General features: G+C 40.0%; 2 protein-coding genes across 5 annotated transcripts; one reads left to right on the forward strand and one right to left on the reverse strand.

The window, feature by feature from the left end:
- The first annotated feature begins 22 nt into the window (after window positions 1-22).
- On the forward strand, window positions 23-15,068 carry LOC145449047 (xaa-Pro aminopeptidase 2-like). 4 transcript variants are annotated; one of them, XM_080327515.1, is made up of 17 exons: window positions 23-160; window positions 834-992; window positions 2,778-2,894; window positions 2,954-3,122; window positions 3,691-3,783; window positions 4,672-4,829; window positions 6,141-6,222; window positions 6,305-6,445; window positions 6,510-6,649; window positions 9,514-9,600; window positions 9,752-9,939; window positions 10,050-10,182; window positions 13,479-13,653; window positions 13,733-13,801; window positions 13,887-13,963; window positions 14,104-14,202; window positions 14,747-15,068. In XM_080327515.1, exons 3-17 carry the CDS (start codon window positions 2,841-2,843, stop codon window positions 14,942-14,944), a joined length of 1,863 nt encoding a protein of 620 aa, XP_080183641.1. In that variant the 5' UTR covers window positions 23-160; window positions 834-992; window positions 2,778-2,840; the 3' UTR covers window positions 14,945-15,068. The 4 variants fall into 4 exon arrangements, with proteins under 4 accessions (XP_080183641.1, XP_080183642.1, XP_080183640.1 ...); XM_080327513.1 differs by lacking the exons at window positions 23-160; window positions 834-992 and adding exons at window positions 1,050-1,905; window positions 1,985-2,025; XM_080327516.1 differs by lacking the exon at window positions 834-992 and having other exon boundaries at window positions 75-160.
- On the reverse strand, window positions 14,978-17,315 carry LOC145449048 (uncharacterized). Its single transcript, XM_080327517.1, has 3 exons — window positions 17,024-17,315; window positions 16,783-16,959; window positions 14,978-15,274 (listed from the first exon to the last, which is right to left on the reverse strand). Exons 1-3 carry the CDS (start codon window positions 17,128-17,130, stop codon window positions 15,097-15,099), a joined length of 462 nt encoding a protein of 153 aa, XP_080183643.1. The 5' UTR covers window positions 17,131-17,315; the 3' UTR covers window positions 14,978-15,096.
- Between the last annotated feature and the right edge of the window lie 1,765 nt (window positions 17,316-19,080).

Consider the following 19,080-nt stretch of genomic DNA (forward strand, 5'->3'; position numbering starts at 1 on the left):
TCGCTGAAATTCATTTCCAACGTTCTTTGTTTCTATTTACATAGTGACGTCATAAAGACAGTCGAGTTGTGCTTTCTAGGTTTGGCTGCAGACAGGGAAAGGAAGCTCGGTGTATTTGAAAGGCAAAATCTGCATTGAGATCAAACTGCAGCTGGCCGCGGTAGGTATAAATAGGTGAATAACTACCTTTCGGTCCATTTTCTTGAAACCTCCTAACTCGGCGTCCACTTTGTTACCTTCTCGCAATTCGACGTTGATGTCACCGACTTGTTATAAACGGCGACTGAAGTAAACAAAAATGCAGCTTTGCCGTCTACCGGTTATAACGTGGCATATATTAGGCTTACCATATTTTGGAAATCTAAAAAGAGAACACTTTTTCAGAAATTTAAGACTTGCAAAACCGGAGAAGAATTCTCAAAAACCGGTTAATTTTTCCCACTTGTGATCGGCTGACTAAAAAAAAAGGTCAACTTTTCGCTCAGAGCTAAAATCACCGTTTTTCACTCCGAAATACCCGCCGGAGCGTCATTTCTGTGCTAATTTACGACATATCACTCGCAATTTGCTCTAAATCTGACCCAAATTTTCAAAAAAGAGGACAAAATCTCGAAAAAAGAGGACAAAAGGGCGTCCTCCGAGGACACTTTCAAAAAAGTCAAAAAAGAGGACAAATCCTCTCAAAAGAGGACGTATGGTAACCCTAGCATATATGGACAATTGAACATGTTCGATATTTCCTATCTTGAGAGAATATATATGTATTTCTTATTACAAATCTCAACTTTAATTAGAAATACGCTGGATGATGTCACCATCCTTCATTTACTCAGTGATGCTTCGCGGGACGTATGCTCGACATCACTGGACCGGATGAATGGGACGTGGCACATTCCTTATACCAGAGTGCCATTCGAAATCTCGGGTTCCTTCCTTGAAAAGTTAGCTCATCTGATGAGCCTCAGCTGTCGGGGACCTACGAGAATATAGAGGTCTCACATGAATAAATTTTAGGCCACCAGGGTGCTATTTCTTGCGAGTAAACATTAACTATACCGCAACTGTATTTCAAAAACCTCATTTGGCTATTCAGTTAGTATTTTTAACATGACAATGTAATTTCCTTGCTCATTATTTCTAGTTTAACCGAGTCTTTGCTCAACTTAGAATGCTCTAATTCTTTATCACTCATCCGTTCATACATCATTTAGCTCCACGATTCTGTATCAATTGCTTGCTCATGCGCAACCCCAGGTGAGGGTTTACTGAGTTTCGTATTTCCCAGCAATTCGTGAATTAGCTGACTTTGACTGAGAGGTTCAATATAAATCATAAAGAGACATCACAGCAATCACTTTGAGAACGTGACGTGGTCATTTTATTGCCGATTACACCATTATCATTCAAACGATTAATAATTCTGATGCCGGAGCGAGATGACAGCACCGCAAACACAAGCATGCATTGCGCAGCAGTGTGCATACATATCACACAATGAACTGCTGTAGAAATGTTTGTGAAGCGATTAAATTATAGCTTTTAGGTATGGGTCTCACATGCAAGATACTGTCTGGTAGGATGTAGTATACAGGAGAAAGAGAATGTACATTTCGCATGGGTATTTTACTGTGAGACAGCTTTTCGAAAAATTTGTTTATTTCTGTCAATCGATGCAGTTGCGTAACATCGCTTCTGAACCCATCGGGTTATAGGAAAACAATCAAAAATTGCAATGCAGTTACGATGCTGTTGCACTCATAATCAGCATAAGCACTGTAAATTACATTTTGTTAAACTTATTGACGGAGACAGAATAAGTCAGAATATTGAAACGAAGTTATATCTTTGGAATTTAGAGAGTTGTAATCCCCTGTACCATGCAGAGATCCTTGATTATACTCTCAGGTAAGATTCGTAGATGTGTTTGTTAATATATAATGTTGAAGTCTTGGAAAATTCATTATTTCGTCTTTTGAACGTTCAGTATTCTGTGGATTCGCCATCGTCTCCCATCATGTTGCTCAAGTAAGTTTTCCGTAGTATAAAGTTCAGATATTGCCATCACTAGGGTTGCATTTAAAACAAACGGTGTTTTAAAACACTTTGTTTAAAACATGTTTTAAACAGTGTTTTTAAAAAAAGGCCTTTATAAATTATTTTTTTCAAGTAGTAGAATTATGCCATAGTTGTGTAAATACTTTACAAAAAACATGTTGTATGAGCCTACGGACAATTACCACCCGATATAGCCGACGTATATCGATATGGGATGGTTGGAACCCTCAAAATAGTCTGTTCAACAGTAATAGTACATATATTTTGTCAGAGGAGCTATTTTTACCCTATATTTTCAATTGTCAATGTCAATCCGCTATGACGTCACCACTGAATTTTGGTGACGTCATGACTTTAAACAAATACAATAAACAATAAAAACATGTTTTAAATTAGGGCCTTGTTTTAAACTTGTTTGTTTTGAATTGATTTTTGTTTTAAATGAAACCCTAGCCATCACCAACACCTGGGGTCGTCTGTACCTATATGGAACCGTTGATCGCCGAGTCCAGCTTGCTAAATATCTAATAATTAGGTTTGGGTGGCACGACGAGGACGTCAATCATAAATAACTGTAGCCTGTTAGTGATGGTATAGGTTATTAAACTATATACTGCTGCCACATAGTCACGCAATACTGAGACCTATATGTAGGCACCAACATTACCTGTGATGTATATATGCTGATCTAGAATTCTAAATTCATGTTACGATGTATATAGGGAGGAACGGCCCATAGTCGGGCGATAAGCACGACAGATCGGCTTCATGCCTTGCGTGTGGAGATGGAACGTACAGGCGTCGACGTTTATATAATTCCCTCAGAGGATGAGCATCTGGTAACAGAACAGTGTCCCACGTGTCTGCAGTCGACGATATTATCATTAGATATCTTCAGAGCGAATATGTTGCACCAAGGTACAAACGAAGACAGTGGATCTCCGGATTTTCCGGATCGCAAGGAGTTGCCGTAGTTACCAGCACGCAAGCGGCTTTGTGGGCAGACGGGAGGTATTTCGATCAGGCCGAAAGCGAGCTGGATAATAATTGGACTCTTATGAAATCTGGTATGTTTGAGGGCAATGTTATCAGCGATTTCTCTATGGAGCCATGAAGTGGTGAAAGTTGTCGACATTGGCTTAACTCAAGTATAGAAGTGAAAATAGCAACGAAAATTCCCAATTAATTACATGTAGAAGTAGATATTTACAAGACATGTCAAAACTATATTTCAAGTGAAAGTAGAAAATGAAGATATGAAAAGAACTGAAGTAAGTAGATTTGGTAGAGACGTTGCATAATTATAGAGTAGTTAATCGAAGACGGCTACTTTAGATATTTCAATGTGCACCAACAGTTTCCATCATACAGTGGCTATTTCGCCCCGTTGTTATGACAATTTCACTCATAGACGTGATAGATACATATTCCGAAAATACTTTCTACATTACAAATTCCAAGTCTAGAAAGGAAAAAATTGTGAGAAGGAGAAGTATAGTCTAAAAACACACCCGTCTGAGAATGCACAAGTAAAATTAAAGTACCAAAAAAGTAAAAGTACTCCGTTACCGACCACCTCTCCGCGGAAGTGTGAATATCAACAACTTTCAATGATTTCAGGTCTTATATTTTAAGGTCTTGCTACCATCCCCAGTATAGAAGAATGGATCGTGGAGATTTCGCAAGTTCCATTGACTATTTCAGCTAACCCGTTCGTCTTTTCTATAAGTAAATATACACTCATATTTATATTCCGGCTCCCAAACTCTTATGCTACATTGTACGGACACGGGTATTTTGACTGTTGCGCCGAAATGTCCACACACTTCTCCATGAGATATCTGCTGACTTTATGCAACATACATTTAAGATATTTTAAGAGTCATCCTATGATTCATCACTTTACATGGCGAAAATAATAATCTGGACATTCAATCAACAATTAAAAATATTTGCACTGTGTACAATCTGCACAAGCTCTTAGCACACTGTCCCCGACAAAAGCATTGCGTCACTAAAACGCTTATAGTTAAGTCAGCATACGCTACTGTCTGTGTCTGGGTACACTTCACCGCAAAACCATTGCTACGCGTAACTTGTGTTGATTTAGAACTTCGTGAAGAGTAACATCGATAAAATCACACTATATTATTTAGTTTCTCAAAAGGCTGGAAGGCTTGCAAAATTTATTAAAAAAATTGAGTGAATCGAAAGAAGATAAACAAATGGAAGAAAAGCCGCGTGCAGTGCCTTAGATAACATCGATTCTGTGATTCCTGCAACTAGAGATATTCGATGTCTCCATAAGAGGCAATTTATCAATTAGAAAGGTCAAGATTTTATTGCGGACACTAGGCTACCTCTGAGTTAACGAGGTATATATTTATATAGGCTAGATAGGCAGAACTATAAGTTGGACTGTTGCAGGCTAAAATATATTTTTGTCGTTTTGGTGCGGTTCTATTGTTTAAAACTCTATAATAGTCGTGCCCATGAAGCGGATTTCGAGTACCCAGATCGTACTGTCTACATAGCCCAAGAACGCAACGCATACTACTTCTCCATATGAGCTGTGTGTCAATCAAATGAGAATTGTGGTGCTGAATTATCGTTCAGATCGTTGGAAATATTACCTTGAGTATTTTTCGAACCATGGTGACACGTTTATTCAATCGCTGCCGGATCTTGTGGACATCGTATGGACCGACCGTCCAGGAGCAGCGGGGACTGAGATCATAGTATTTCCTTTGGAGTACGCGGGACAACCTTGGGCGGTTAGTATGCAAATTCAGCCCAATACAACCAGGGGCAGCCAGCTGTAATGCCGGTGGAGATTCGGAATAACATCTGTAAGACATTTGCGGGTATAGGTCAGGTGTAAGCACAAATTATCCACTTGAAATATTTTATCAACAATTCCTTTCATCTATATTCTATGGCTTGATCAGTGTGAAATTGACTAAAAATTTTTAGAAAGTCTCAATATATCTTATTGTAGATTGTCAATGTTATTAATTATACGTTGTCTAGGACAGTGCTTCCCAATCAGTGGGTCGCGAAGAATTTCTAAACGGTACAGATTTCTATTCAATTTGCCAAATATGCCAAACACATTATCTACACGTTCGCCTCCTCTAAATTGAACTGTTCTTGCGCCCATAAGCGCCGCACGCTACGTTTCCGTGCTCATAATAGCCAGATTATCGTGCCGGTCATTTTGATTGTGAACGTTGATCGAGAAATGCAGCAATCCATCCCGATTTGCGGCTATGGTCAGAAAATAATCTCCGCCATGCAAGCTACTCGTCATAACCGCTTTATCTTCGACGTAAAAGACGATTGAATACGCGCTTTCTCGTTTGTAAATAGGGCGCTGCTTTCAATCAGGCTGATTCAAATCAGTGTGATTTATTTCAGGTTATTATTCTTGATTTTTTCTTTTAAATCCACAAACTGTAATCATCTATATTTAGCCTACATCTAACCCACCCAACATCTATCTACACCTAATTATTTCTTATCTGCTTGATACACTCATATTTCCGAATTATCGAGCATTGTCACTTGATGGCGGCACACGACGCATTTGATGCGTTGAATTACGTTCTCATTCGTTCGATCATATCTGCACATAGCGCATTGAAACTTGCATTAAAAGGTGGTTCGCGAACTGAAAAAGGTCGAGAAGCACTGATCTATAGTTTAGGATCACTGTTTCGCGGGTTATCTATACTTCCTATTTACATAATTTGTTGCAAAATTGGATGAAAAAGCACTACAGCCCTCCTCGATCCTTTGTAAACACATTATTGAATTTATGTCATACTAAATCCATTCTTCAAGTGCAATTATAGTAGATAGGAGGCTATCGGCATTATCTAGTATGGAGGCTCGTTCTGTTTTGTCTCGAACGGCAAGTTGCGCGTTTCAAAAATTTGCTAATCACCTTTGTTTCGCACGCGACTATATAGCGGATTGTGAGTTGTGACGACAGACGCATATTCTACCGGCGCTCAGTACTGACCTCACCAATTTAGTTTACGGCAAATACTGCCGGTGATATTTTTCAACTTCCATTTTGTCAGGAGAAAGTGACTGCTGCCCGGGACAGAATGCAATCTGTGGATGCCGATTTTCTATTGCTATCCATGTTGGACGAAGTTGCTTGTAAGCGCCAACAATATATGTTATAGTTATAGTCGCTTTGACTCGGTTGAAAAATCCTGCTTATACAATATACACAACACAGGGACGTTCAATCTACGCGGCAATGACATACCTTACACCCCTGTCTTCCCGTCGTATGCTCTGATCGGACACACGAGCATAAAGTTGTTTCTAAACACTTCTCAAGTGTCGACTGAAGTCACGAATCATTTGAAGCCTGCAAGTAATATACTCCTGTGCCAGGCCCGTTTAGAGCTCTGTGTCTATTGCTGCAATCGTAAATTCAGATTGTGAGTCTCATGGTATGTGTGTGGAGATCGCGGAATACGAAATGACTCGAAACGAAATACTATCGTTGGATAACTCATCGAAGGTTTGGATGAGCTCCGCGAGCACTACTTACGGAATGTACAGTGCGGTGGAAGAGGTAAAGTTTCGATAACGCAAATAGTGCATATTCCTATATCTGTGTCCGACTGTCCATACTTGGTAAGTTTGCAAATCTGCATCACCGCGCATCGAAATGGCTGGTTTAAAACAACATGTGATGTTCAAATACCAATTCAAAAGAAAACAATTGTTCAAAATTTGTAAAATTAACATGTCATAATTGTCCTAGTACTTTAGAATAAGCATGTAGGATGTACTTTCGGACGACTTGCACTAGACCAGGGGTCACCAACACGCGGGCCGCAGCCCGTGAGGTCATATTTTGCGACCCGCCAACTGATTTGAGATTTCGGAAGAACGCTTGGTAAGGCCTTTTGAAATACTGAAATTGAATTCCCAGTTTAAAAATATTGTGGTCGTTGTTCAGAATAAGCTATTCCCCTGTGTCCAACATTACTATCCCTTACTAACGCATAGTCTGATACGGCTTCTGCGATGGTAATAACGTTCCACGGAGGGAGGATTAGCTGGCATGAATGGGCGTATTTTCTTGACGTGCAATGGCCCAGGCGGCCAGACTATATAGAAAACGACTTGAGGCTTTTCCACATGATCAAGCTTTGCGAGGAGAGACATTTACTACAAATATCAATTAACCCCGATTGCGACTCTTTAGTCCGGTGGTTATGAAACTGGGGGCGCGCCCCCTTGGGTCTAGGCGTGAAAGCATCTGAAAGGGACCGCGAAACCGCAGTTAGATGATTTTTCTTCGCGCCCTGCGCTAATTGCCTCCATGTCATGGTTATTGCTCTGTGTATTGTCCAAATTACATATTCCAGAATTCTCTCATCAACAGCCATAACCTTCCATGCCGTCAAACTATCCGTTGGGATTGCTAGCATTCTGATTGCTCTATTTATTATTTTGCGGTATCAGGATAAGGGGAGAGCGAAACTTTTCACAGTCATAAAAAGGGACGTGTCTTAAAAAGTTTGAGAACCACTGCTCTAGTCTCTGAAAAATGTTGTGGCGTATCGTACGCAGCTCATAGTTTAAAATAGAATGAAAATGATGATCATGATATTATTTGTTGTATTTGTATTTCTTTGATAAAATACTACTTCTTTTGTGGTAACTATATGCTCGTCGCACACGGTGGAGAGCACGCAGCGTTGTACTGACGAAAAGTGCTATGAACGTGGTTGTTAAACCATAGTGTCCTATATGGTGTCGACACAAGCAAATCTCACGGCTCAGTTTGAGGCTGATTGTGGGGGTTCCGTGGCCATGAGCGGAATAAAATTTATATTTTCGTAATCAGTGCAGCGTCAGCTTTCGATTGATACCCGTTTTACCAAATTTAATGCTCGGCAAGTCGGTCAAAAATTACCGTCAAATTGCCTGTGGCCGAATGGAAATTGTGACGTAGACCAATTTCACTGAGCCGTGAGATTTGCTTGTGTCGACACCATATAGGACACTATGGTTAAACTGTATGGTCATTTTGATTCGATATTGAATTCGTGAGGCCCGCAGCCTCGACGAAATTTGAAAAGTGGCCAGCGACACGTTTTGAGTTGGGGACCTATGTACTAGACATAGTCGATGTACACAATATGGAATGACTGGACCCCTCCAAATGTCGTCATCGATCCAGCAGTTATAACATGCAGATTATATCACTTGAACAGAATAGATGTTCGGGTGAAGATAACCGCAGGCCGAAAAATGCTGCATGATGATGTAGTCCAGCTCAAAATATATTCTTTGGTACGTTTAAGACAGCGGGCTCACAGGAGTCATTTTGGCCATATACTTTCGACTGTAATTCCCAAGGAGTCATATTGCGATGTAAATCAATAGTGATATCACAATTGAAGATTCGTGACTTCGTGTTGGCGCAGAATCGATATAGATAGCCTACATATACTGTACAAGTGAACAATACATATTCATATTCGTTGTGTTTGTATGTCAAACCAGATAACACGAGGAATTATGATGCAGGGGTCGGCAACCTTTCGTGTGCAGCGTGCCAAAATATGTCAATTTAAAGAATCTTAATAAATGGCGTGCCAGACATTTTTAGTTTTGTCATTTTTATCGATCCAAGCAAGAAATTGCACCAACCGCTAATCTGACGCTGCTAACGGCGTCGGTTACGCCAGTGGTTGTCAAAGTATGGGCGGCGAAAGGTATACATTCTGGTCACTACCGCACAAGAGCAATCATTTAATGTACCTAAAATTTGCTTAATTTATGGCAAAAAAAAATTATTCGCACCAAGATCGATCTTTAGAGGTTGCTTCTGTAGTTTCCAAATCCACTGTGTTTGATTCCATAGCCAATGAGTGTCACGTTTGGAGAGGAGATGTCTAGATATCCCTAAGTTTGAAATCATTGCTGAGCATATTCTGGATTTTTTCGATGCATTTTTGGGGGTATGGCGGTATATCCACATTAAAAGCAAATCGGGTCCCACTGAATCGTGCGAAGAGCGGATAAATTTTCAAGATAAGTAAAATCTGCCCCAAGAGACTCTTTACTTTATATTGAAATACGAACTTTTGGTCACCTTCGAGCTTTTTCCATTATGAAAACTTCTATTTCAGTTTTTGCAACAAACATAAACATAACATATGTCGTGTGTGTCAATTAATTTACCGTGCCCAGAAAAATCATCTCGCGTGCCAGGGGTTGCCGATGCCTGAATTAATGTATGTGCCTTTACATGTATGGCTTCTAGGTATAGGTATATCTCTCTTTCTGGGAACATAAAAATAGAGAGTATTTCAGAGATATCGAAAGTGCATATAGAATACTGTGGACGCTGACCTCGCGTCGGAAGCCTTGTCCAATACTGCGATAGCCTGCCCTGCATTTGTGTCTTGTAATTTGCAGGCACGTCAGATCCAGACAGAGTCGCCCATGAAAGTGCCCAAGTCTGTCAAGAACGCAGTGGAAAGAGACTCGATGAAGCGCGCTCATGTAAGACATTGATTTACGAATTTGGTACATAAAGCGCTGACATTAATTTAAAGATTACTTAGCTTTCATCTGAAATGGCGTAGCCTATATGTTTGTAATATCGAGAACGTATACCTAAAGTTGCGCACTACTTCGACACCGTCTTGTGTAGGTATACGACGCCGTGGCTCTTATTGAATACATCATCTGGCTTGAGCAAAATGTGCCTTCCGGCGCGATTACGGAAAAAAACGGCGCGAAACGGTTAGAGCAATTCCGATTGAACCAATCCCGCAGCAAGGGATTGAGTTTCGAAGCCATATCCGCAAGCGGTCCGAACGCCGCTCAACCACATTACGGGTAAGATAAATTTGTATATCGTCTCGTGTAGAAGCGTTTGTATAGGCATTCTCGCTATACAAAACATGTTTATTTATGATACGCTGATGTCCTCGTCGCTTTCGGTATAGGACTGCTTTGGGAAACAACCGGAACCTGACGACACAAGAAATTTATCTGATCGATTCCGGCGGTCAGTATTACGAAGGAACGACCGATGTAACTAGAACTATCCACTTTGGAAATCCTACTGAATTTCAAAAGGTAGACCCACAAGATTTTTGATACAATATGTATTTACGGAAGGACTGGGAATTAGTCTTTCTGTAATTTAAATTCTGACTACACAGGTGTTCAAAGTAGTCAGCATTAATACTCAAGTAGAACTATATGTAATGCCATAAATTAATGCTCAGGTACAAGTGGAAGTAGCTATTTCGAACACATGCTAGTATTACGTCCAGCAGAATGATAAAATGCACGGTCGGAAAAGTACTTCAATATGTGGTTTTATAAAATATATTTGGTTGGAGGCATCGCATACTTTTAGAAGAGCCGGGTACTTTCCATATGCCTCCTTGCGACAACGCAAAACGACCGACCAATGATAACACTACAAATAAAGCAATTTTCGAAAATATATTTTTCTCCAACATCACACACGGGCTATATTTTGACAAGTTGATATTATAAGTTCACTTTCAAAAGAGATATGAGCCAATTCCCGGACTGCTTTCTACTTTACAAAAGCGAAACTGTAAAATGTAAGTAGTTTTGCATCAAAAACTGCTGTCAAGTCTGAAAACAACTACTTGAGTAAGTATTGCAAGTAGCCAGAGACGAATTGAGGATATGCTCGGAAAAGTAAGAAACACGTCGCTCACCGACCACCGCTGTTTGACTTCCGTTCGCCATACTTGTCAAATTGAGACAATATCTTTTTCTCGCCCGTTTTCGCTACACGTCTGTGCTTGTTCCAATAATCAAACCTATAAGTTTACTTCAAATTTTTATATGCGAGTAATGGAAAGAAGCGAATCGCTACGCACAATTGAACAGTCGTGACAATACTATGGCATACTGATAAAAACGTTCATTGTTTGTAATAATTTAAGACCGCTCCTGAACATTGTCAGTGAAAAGGCTTTTAGTAAATATTAAATCGGTCAGGTTTGTACAGCGAATAGCCTATTTATGCAAAAAACATGCTAGTTTGATTAGGGCCGACTGACATGATTGCGTTCATTTGGAGCATGGGTGGGCAACTTATCCGGTCGGCGGGCCTGATATGGAAAAATGAAGTACTTGGCGGACCGGATTACAGAAGCGATACATTACTTGCGTATTCATCCACCTATAAGATGAATATATCGCATTTAATGTAAACTTTAAGTTTAAAGCGTAGACACCAAATATTATATTTACTGAATTTAATAACCTACAAAAAGCCTAGAAGTGGGCCGTGCCAAAAGTCGACAGTTACGGAATCAAAAATAAGGATTATATCAGCCTGGTGTAAATGACCATGACCATAGTGGTCGACAAACACATTGAATACCATAAACAACAACCTAATGTACTGTCATGGCTGTTGAAATCAATCTGACATCTGCGGTCGATCAAAGTTGTCAACAATTTCTGTGAACTCTGGCTGCATCTGGGATGTAGAAACCCATAGTAAAGGCTGCACGTGAACATCAGTTATATTGGAACGCCGCCTTGTCTTTTTAATGTTCATGGTCGAAAATGCTTGCTCGCAAATATATGTAGGTCCGAACAGAACAAGTAGTTTCATGACCATCTTTCTCGGGTTGGCAAACTTGAATTTATGCTGTGACGCATAACATTTGTCAATACTTTCAGATTAGATTACACTTCCAGGATAGAAACTCTCCGCGGGCCACTCGAAATCCCGTCGCGGACCGTATGTTGCCCGCCCCTGATTTGGAAGATGTACCTGGAGCAATTATCGCCAACGCACTACATCCAACTCGTGGGCATCCATATTCTACCGAGGAATATGTGATGGAAACCGACATTTGTTATTAGGCTGTCAGGCAGTCGAAGGAATAGTACTATAGTCGGATTGAAAATCAGCCCGCCACTACGAAATATGCTCAATATCAGAAACGACTATGATGAAAAAAATAACTATCTAAGTATCTAAGACAGGGGTGGGCAAACTACGGCCCGCGGGCCGCATGCGGCCCGCAACACCGTTCTGTGCGGCCCGCGAGAGTCTAAAAAAAGTTCATAAAAATATTAATAAAATGCATATTAAAAATCGAAAGAATACCGGGACGTGAATAAACTTTTTCTTAGTATATTTGACCATGATAACTCTAAGACAGTGGTTCTCAAACTGGGGGTCGCGAAGCTGAGCTCAACCTGAAAAAGTTTTTTCGCGCTCCGCGCGATTCACTTCCAATTCATGATTATCGCTCTGTATTTATTCTGAATTTCATATTTAAAAAATCTTGCATCCACAGTCGTAACCTTCCATGCCACCAAACTATCCGTTAGGTTGGTCAGCATCATGGTTGCGTTTTGTGATATAACGATGAGGGGGGATCTTTCATCATCATAGGGTGGGGGTGTCTTAACAAGTTTGAGTACCACTGTTCTAAGGTAATTACTTCCTATATTATTTTTTTATGTTTGATTTCTGGCGCGACAGCCCGATCTCAAGGCCGACGACGTTTGAAAGGTATCAACTGCTAAACATCACAGAAATCCTAAACGAGATCGACATAATTCGGATCACGAGTGTGATTCCAGATTGGTCACTTCAGTTTTAATTATTTCTGTGATGAGCTTACAAAACACGATTCATGCGTGTCTTAGGTAGATTCGTTCTCTCTATATGCGTAGAATAAGGGTATTTATATTTTATCTACACATAGTGGAAGGGTGTTTGAAGCTTACATGGTTATGATGCTGTCAGCATTGTGTGTCCTAGAACTGAATCAAAAGCCGAATTAGTAAATCTATATGAACAGATCGCTCTTCACAGATTCAAATTTCAATCCTGTTCTAAGAATCAGGACAACTGACTTTCATCACTATAGTTTTGACATATTGGTTATTGAGGTTGACCAGCCTATGAAATCTTGCCACTGTTTCTGACGCATGTACGATATCATCAAAGCAATCTTGGGTTTGTTTTAAATAAGCATATTATCTTTATGTCCTCACTATATAATCAAATAGACAAATACCAATATTGCGTTTTGATTTATAATCCTAATTTTTATTAGTGCGGCCCGCGAATGGATTCATATGTTGAATGCGGCCCGCGAGCTCAAAAGTTTGCCCACCCCTGATCTAAGAGGTGCTCGGTAACGAATTACTTCCACTTTCCCGGAGTACTCAAGTAGGTTTCGCCTACTTGCAGTACTTACGCAATACTGCACTAGTTTCACTATACTTTTAAAGGCAAAACTACCCACACTTCTTACACTTTGAATTTAATTTTGTAAAGTAGAAAGCAGTGACATTAGTGACACAACTCGAAATAGATTCATTTATTTTCGATCGTTTACGCAATGCTCTTTCGGTAGGAAGCTTTTACGCGTGTGTTACTTGGAGTTATCGACGTTGAAACAGCCATATTCCCGTCTTCCCTGGATGGTAACGATATCGGGGTGTTGGCGCGGTTGCCATTGTACGAAGTTGGTTTGAATTACCGACACGGAACGGGACACGGGGTCGGACAATATTTGACAATTCATGAATGTAATGAATATCCTATTCTGGTTTGAGTCAGCGACTAGATAAAACGCTACCTTATACGTTACTTTGTCACTGATTACAGACCCGCCGGGAGTTGGGACATCTGGGGCGGAGGGTTACCCGTTTCAAGTGGGAATGTTCACCAGTATAGGTATACATTTTTCCGATTATGTCAACTATGGATAATCTATGTCTTTCATTGAATGCTGATATATATGTCAAATGTGTAATTTCAGAACCCGGATATTACCAGGATGGTGAATTTGGAATCCGACACGAAAATATGGCTATGGTTGTGCCGGCAGACACAAAGGTGGGTAAGAGCGTTTCACTGGTGATGTATAGAAATATATTTTTTACTGATATGCATATTCCAGCATATTTCATCTTCAAAATATCGTTTTGCGGATTAATTAGCTTCGCTGTGTTTAACGGAAACGTATTCTCTTTCAGTATTCTTTCGGAGAGTATGCCTATCTGACCTTCGAAGTTGTAACGATGGTTCCATTTCAAAAAAAGATGATCGATATCAATTTGCTTAGTGATTTCCAGGTATGGATTCCGGGATATTTATTGCTACGATTACGGAGTTCATAAGAGTAATAGCTACACTTTTCCTTGCAATAAGCTAATACAGCGAAGAAGTAACTGTTCACAACTTGATGGAGATAATAAGAATGAGCATTGCGTATACAAGGTTCCTTATTCCTCTCGTAATGGTATTGAAAACTCATTCACAAGAGTACATTCGTAAACTTCGAATTAACTATATGTGATATGTGATCAATGATTGTAATCTAACTATGATATGTAGGCAATCATGTGAGTAATTGGATGGTTAGAATCAACGAATGTTATAAAACACTCACATGTAAGTAATGACACTTTGATAAGGTTTCAATGAATCGTGTTTATTCCTTATGCCGAGCATAATCTGATACTGGGTCTGGTCAGTACTGCTATCATGTCGATCATCATGAACATCACACGATATGAGATTAATGTCATAATATGCTGCCACAACGTTTGTGGTCCCTCGCAATTTCTGGCTCAGCTGGTGCTTCTCGTGCTCGGTAACGCTATATGTCTACTTTAGCTTGACTACTTGAACAAGTACCACGCAAAGGTTTTGGAAGTAGTTGGAGCAGAAGCCACCCTTCAGGACAAGCCGTCACTTCTGAATTGGCTCCAAGAAGCAACATCACCTATTACTCGAAACGCTGGAAGCGCACTTCAAACAAGCGCTATCTTGCTGTCTGTCATCACAATGTTTCACAACATACTATGGTACTGAGAGTCGCACGCCTGGCGAAGAAATTCGCATTCGTTCGAAGTCTAAAATATATTTTATGTGCAATTTCTATATTCATAGAATACGACATTGGAAAAAAAAAATTATCGTTGGTACGAATTGATTAGCTGGTGCGTCTTGCTCTGTGTCGGTGGTCAGTTAGATATGTCATCTGTTAAAGTATTGTCACTATCCAGCGCTTCTTGCACGATATCGTCTGTTACCGCTCCAGCGAGTAAAAGATAACCGTGGACGTTAGAAAAAGCTGAGGATGGTAAGTCGGTGATTTCCAGGGAGTTCGCTCCAGACCGCTTTTCCGCAGACGATGCGCTCCTGTGAAAAATGATGTCATTGATTGTTAATAAAATACTAGAAAGATCTGGAGAATGTTTGATTAATAGACTGCGATTACTCGTTTAAACACTGCCCTATCTGTTCGTGTTTATCGGATTGCGTTTGGCATATTAGATTGTTGTACATTGTGTATATCTTTAGCGCGTTAAAGTAATAGTACTGCTGACATGTGCAGTGTGCAGTGCATAGCAGTGGGTGGGCAAATTCCAACGACGGGATGGCGCATTCAGAATCAAAACTGTTCGCAGGCCACCCTATTGGTATAATTATGATTATAAGCGGTAAAACGTCAAATCGAAAATAGTCAGAATGCCTATCTTTATTATTTGATTAAAGGGACTTAAAAATTGGATAGAATGTATATTCATATATCTAAAAATTAGATTGATGAAGATGCTTGTCAAAACATTAATTTAAACACAGCCCGATAACACCGTAATCAGGATTTAGATTTCAAAAGCTGGTTATCCTGTCCAATTTAGTAATAAAATTGTAAAAATTCCGGATAAAATTTGTGTGTGCCTCAAATGGAGACTGGAGTATGTGAGGGGCGACCTCTTACTATAAATTTGCTGATTCTACTTTTGTTAATTTCCGGAAACACAACGCAATGCAATCTTTACTCAATTCCGCTTCCGCAGATGTTTGGGTATTATATTAATGGCTAATGCCAAACGCGAACAAGCCTACTTTACTTTCTTTCGCAAAGACGAACTGAAGGTAGGCATCATTTAATGCAGCCTAAAACACGTTTTTCAATTATATTGCTTTATTTGGCAGCTCATTATTTAATCGATTGTGCCTATGAGTAGGATGTCTTGTTTCGAAATTTCCTTTCAAATTGTTATCCATAAATATGCAGCAACGCATGGATGACAAACATATTGCTTTACCTCCGATGGTAGAAAGGAAATATCTTTCGTTCTATTTCATATTGAATACAATGCATGATACACAATGGTGATTTTTACCTGACAACACACACAGTAAATAAATATAGCCTATACCCAGAGCACGCACCAATCTTCGACTAAGTAGGACTGCATCACTGACCAGTTAAGAGTGACCACAATAATTTGCTTCACGTGGTAAACAGCTACCAATCTACCAATCTACTCGTGATGCGAAGTTCAAAATTTCCGTTGCGTAGTATTCGAATGTTTATCCATCGATGCATTATGAGGTCGCCGGAGTTGGGCCAATGTACCAGTATTTGACTACCATCTACCTTCAACGAGATCTCAAAAAAGAATTTTATCAAGTCGTTGTAGTTAGTAAAAATTTCCACGCTATTGTTATCAACGTTTTTCATATTGCCACTTGAGACTTCAGCGGGGCGCACGCACGCAATTGGTCACGAGCCATATTGCCCATCTCATGTGCTACGGTGTTACAACTGCCTCGCTGGTTTTAATGATTTAGGAATTGATGATATGTAACAAGGTTGTTCGTACATGCGTTGACGAACATATATCATATTTTCGTACCTTTTCCCGACGAGCAAAGAAAACAGCTTTCGGACGGCTGCTCTGTCTCTGCTTTGACTCTTTTGTGAAGTGAGTTGGGCGCTCGAGTAGCGTTTTTCAAATCCTCGATCGCTTGATTGTTCGTCGTTAGTCCCAGTAACGTCAAGGTTGATGCCACCCAAATTTGAGTTCGATTGTCTGCAAATATACGTGTAAAACGGATATCACGGAAATGCATTAAACCAAGAGTCCTGATATTTACTTGATCAATTGTTGCAGAGACCACGGGCTTAACGGCACTGCTTCGGAAACCAGAGAGGCAGATAGTATCACGGCCAATAACGCCATCATAGTACGCAGGCAATGCATGGTTTGATGTAACTCAATAAAATTCTTTACTAATCTTTGACAATATGATATAGCTTCCGCGGGACGTGAGTGCAGCAGATTAACCTGTAACTAAACAGAAGACTTGTGAAGTATAACAGCGAAGACCGGCAATCACTGAGTAGGCTTATCTATCTGCTTTCGAGTGTTTTCATGTGACTGCTGATGTAAGTGCGATTGAATATAGCGATTTCGTCGTCCTTATATACACTGCAGTCCATTGGTGTGGCGTTGCAAAGGCATGAACACGTGCAAATACATTTTGCGTAAAGAGAGTGGTTTGTCTTGGATACCTCGTATTGTGTACTCCCGACGATAGGAAAATTTGACGTACGTGAGTACCGTTGTCAGTCATTTTGATTTATTGTCTCATAAATATACGAAATCGAAGCCGACGCATATGGACGTATTTACATCGAAAGATGTCAAATTGACGCTTTACGTCAAAAGTATCTGAAACGGAACCAGAGATTATGACGACGCATTTTCTCGGCTTTGACTGATACAACCGGAAGTCATACAACTTCAAACGTCACGGCTGTCAGAATGTGTCAGAAATCCTCTGTCGTGAATAAGGCGTTTTGACCGTTATATTCTTGTACCATTGTCACACCCAAACTTCGCACGCCAATAGATTTTATGTGAACGAATATGTCTATACCAGTGGTTCTCAACCTTCTTGTCTTCATGGATCCCTTTCGGACCGTCACGGACCCCCGCGGACCCCGCAAGTTTTAGTTCGAATTTAGTTCAAATCGCGCAATCGTCATCTGTCTTGTGCAAATGATAACTGTAGGCTAGTGATAAACGACAACAAAATGGCTTTTGAAAATAACATTATACTATTTATGTAGAAATTGGGTTGACTTTTATTATTTCAAAGCGAATTCTGCAACTGCATTTTTTGAAATATACGTGGTCGTGTCTTGAAAATCTGCGCCTTCGATTTGATATGAATGAGTGCCGAAAATCTATTTCCACAAGTTTAGGTGATGGCGAATGTAATGATAACGCGTAACGCTTCCGAAGACACATTTGGGTCTCTTCGCAGCAAATATGGCACCAAAATTGACAATTTTTTGGATGAACATGCAACGTCAAGCCTGGTCATTTCTATGTAGCAGCTCATATTGAAGTTATTATGAGAGTAAAGGCTATTTATATTAGAGGAGACAATGGATCTTTGTTAACATTTCGAAGTCACCGTGATTGACCTTACTAATCAAACTTTTTTATTTTTCCACAATCCCCAGTAAAAAATCTCTAAACAGTAAAATGTTTGTATCAGTATGCCATTGGCAATTTAGCAATCAAAATGAGTCTGCACAGAAGGATATTTCATCTCAGACAGCCATTCTGTTGATATGAGTTCTGGAATTTTACTATACTAAAGATGCGAAACTGTCTTGTGATTTTCCTAATTTATATAAATACCAATCAGGTTATCAACTATTTTGTAAATTAGAGGCTTCGCGGGCCCCCAGAAAATGCTTCGCGGACCCCCGGTTGAGAACCACTGGTCTATACATTGTAACCGAAAATCGTGTATCTCGCTGGTTTCCAACATAGCGTGTTGTGTAAATCAGCTAAAGGGCACTTTCTGGCACAAAATCTTGCTTTCACACCCATTGCAATGGCCGACTTGTGCAGAAAATGTTAAAGCGGCATCAGATCCATTATCATCAAACGCATGAAGGGAGAATCTGAACGTGTCCTTCTGACCTCCGGAGCTATTCCCGGAATAACGTTATCGATCAAGGATCAGATACACTAGATAAAAATGTGCGGCTGCTGTCAAACTGAAAACGTATTGATTTAAATTTATAATCGGGGGGCGAGGCGAGAATTCTCTAACATTGGTGATTCAGTCACATATGTCATTGCACGTCCACTCCCACCGTGCAAATTTATCCTTGTTTGCGCAGCCAACAT

The sequence above is a fragment of the Botryllus schlosseri genome, chromosome 10 (genome assembly GCF_051294905.1).
Source record: "Botryllus schlosseri isolate E-star chromosome 10, Bs_hap1, whole genome shotgun sequence".
In the NCBI taxonomy this organism is placed as follows: Eukaryota; Metazoa; Chordata; class Ascidiacea; order Stolidobranchia; family Styelidae; genus Botryllus; species Botryllus schlosseri.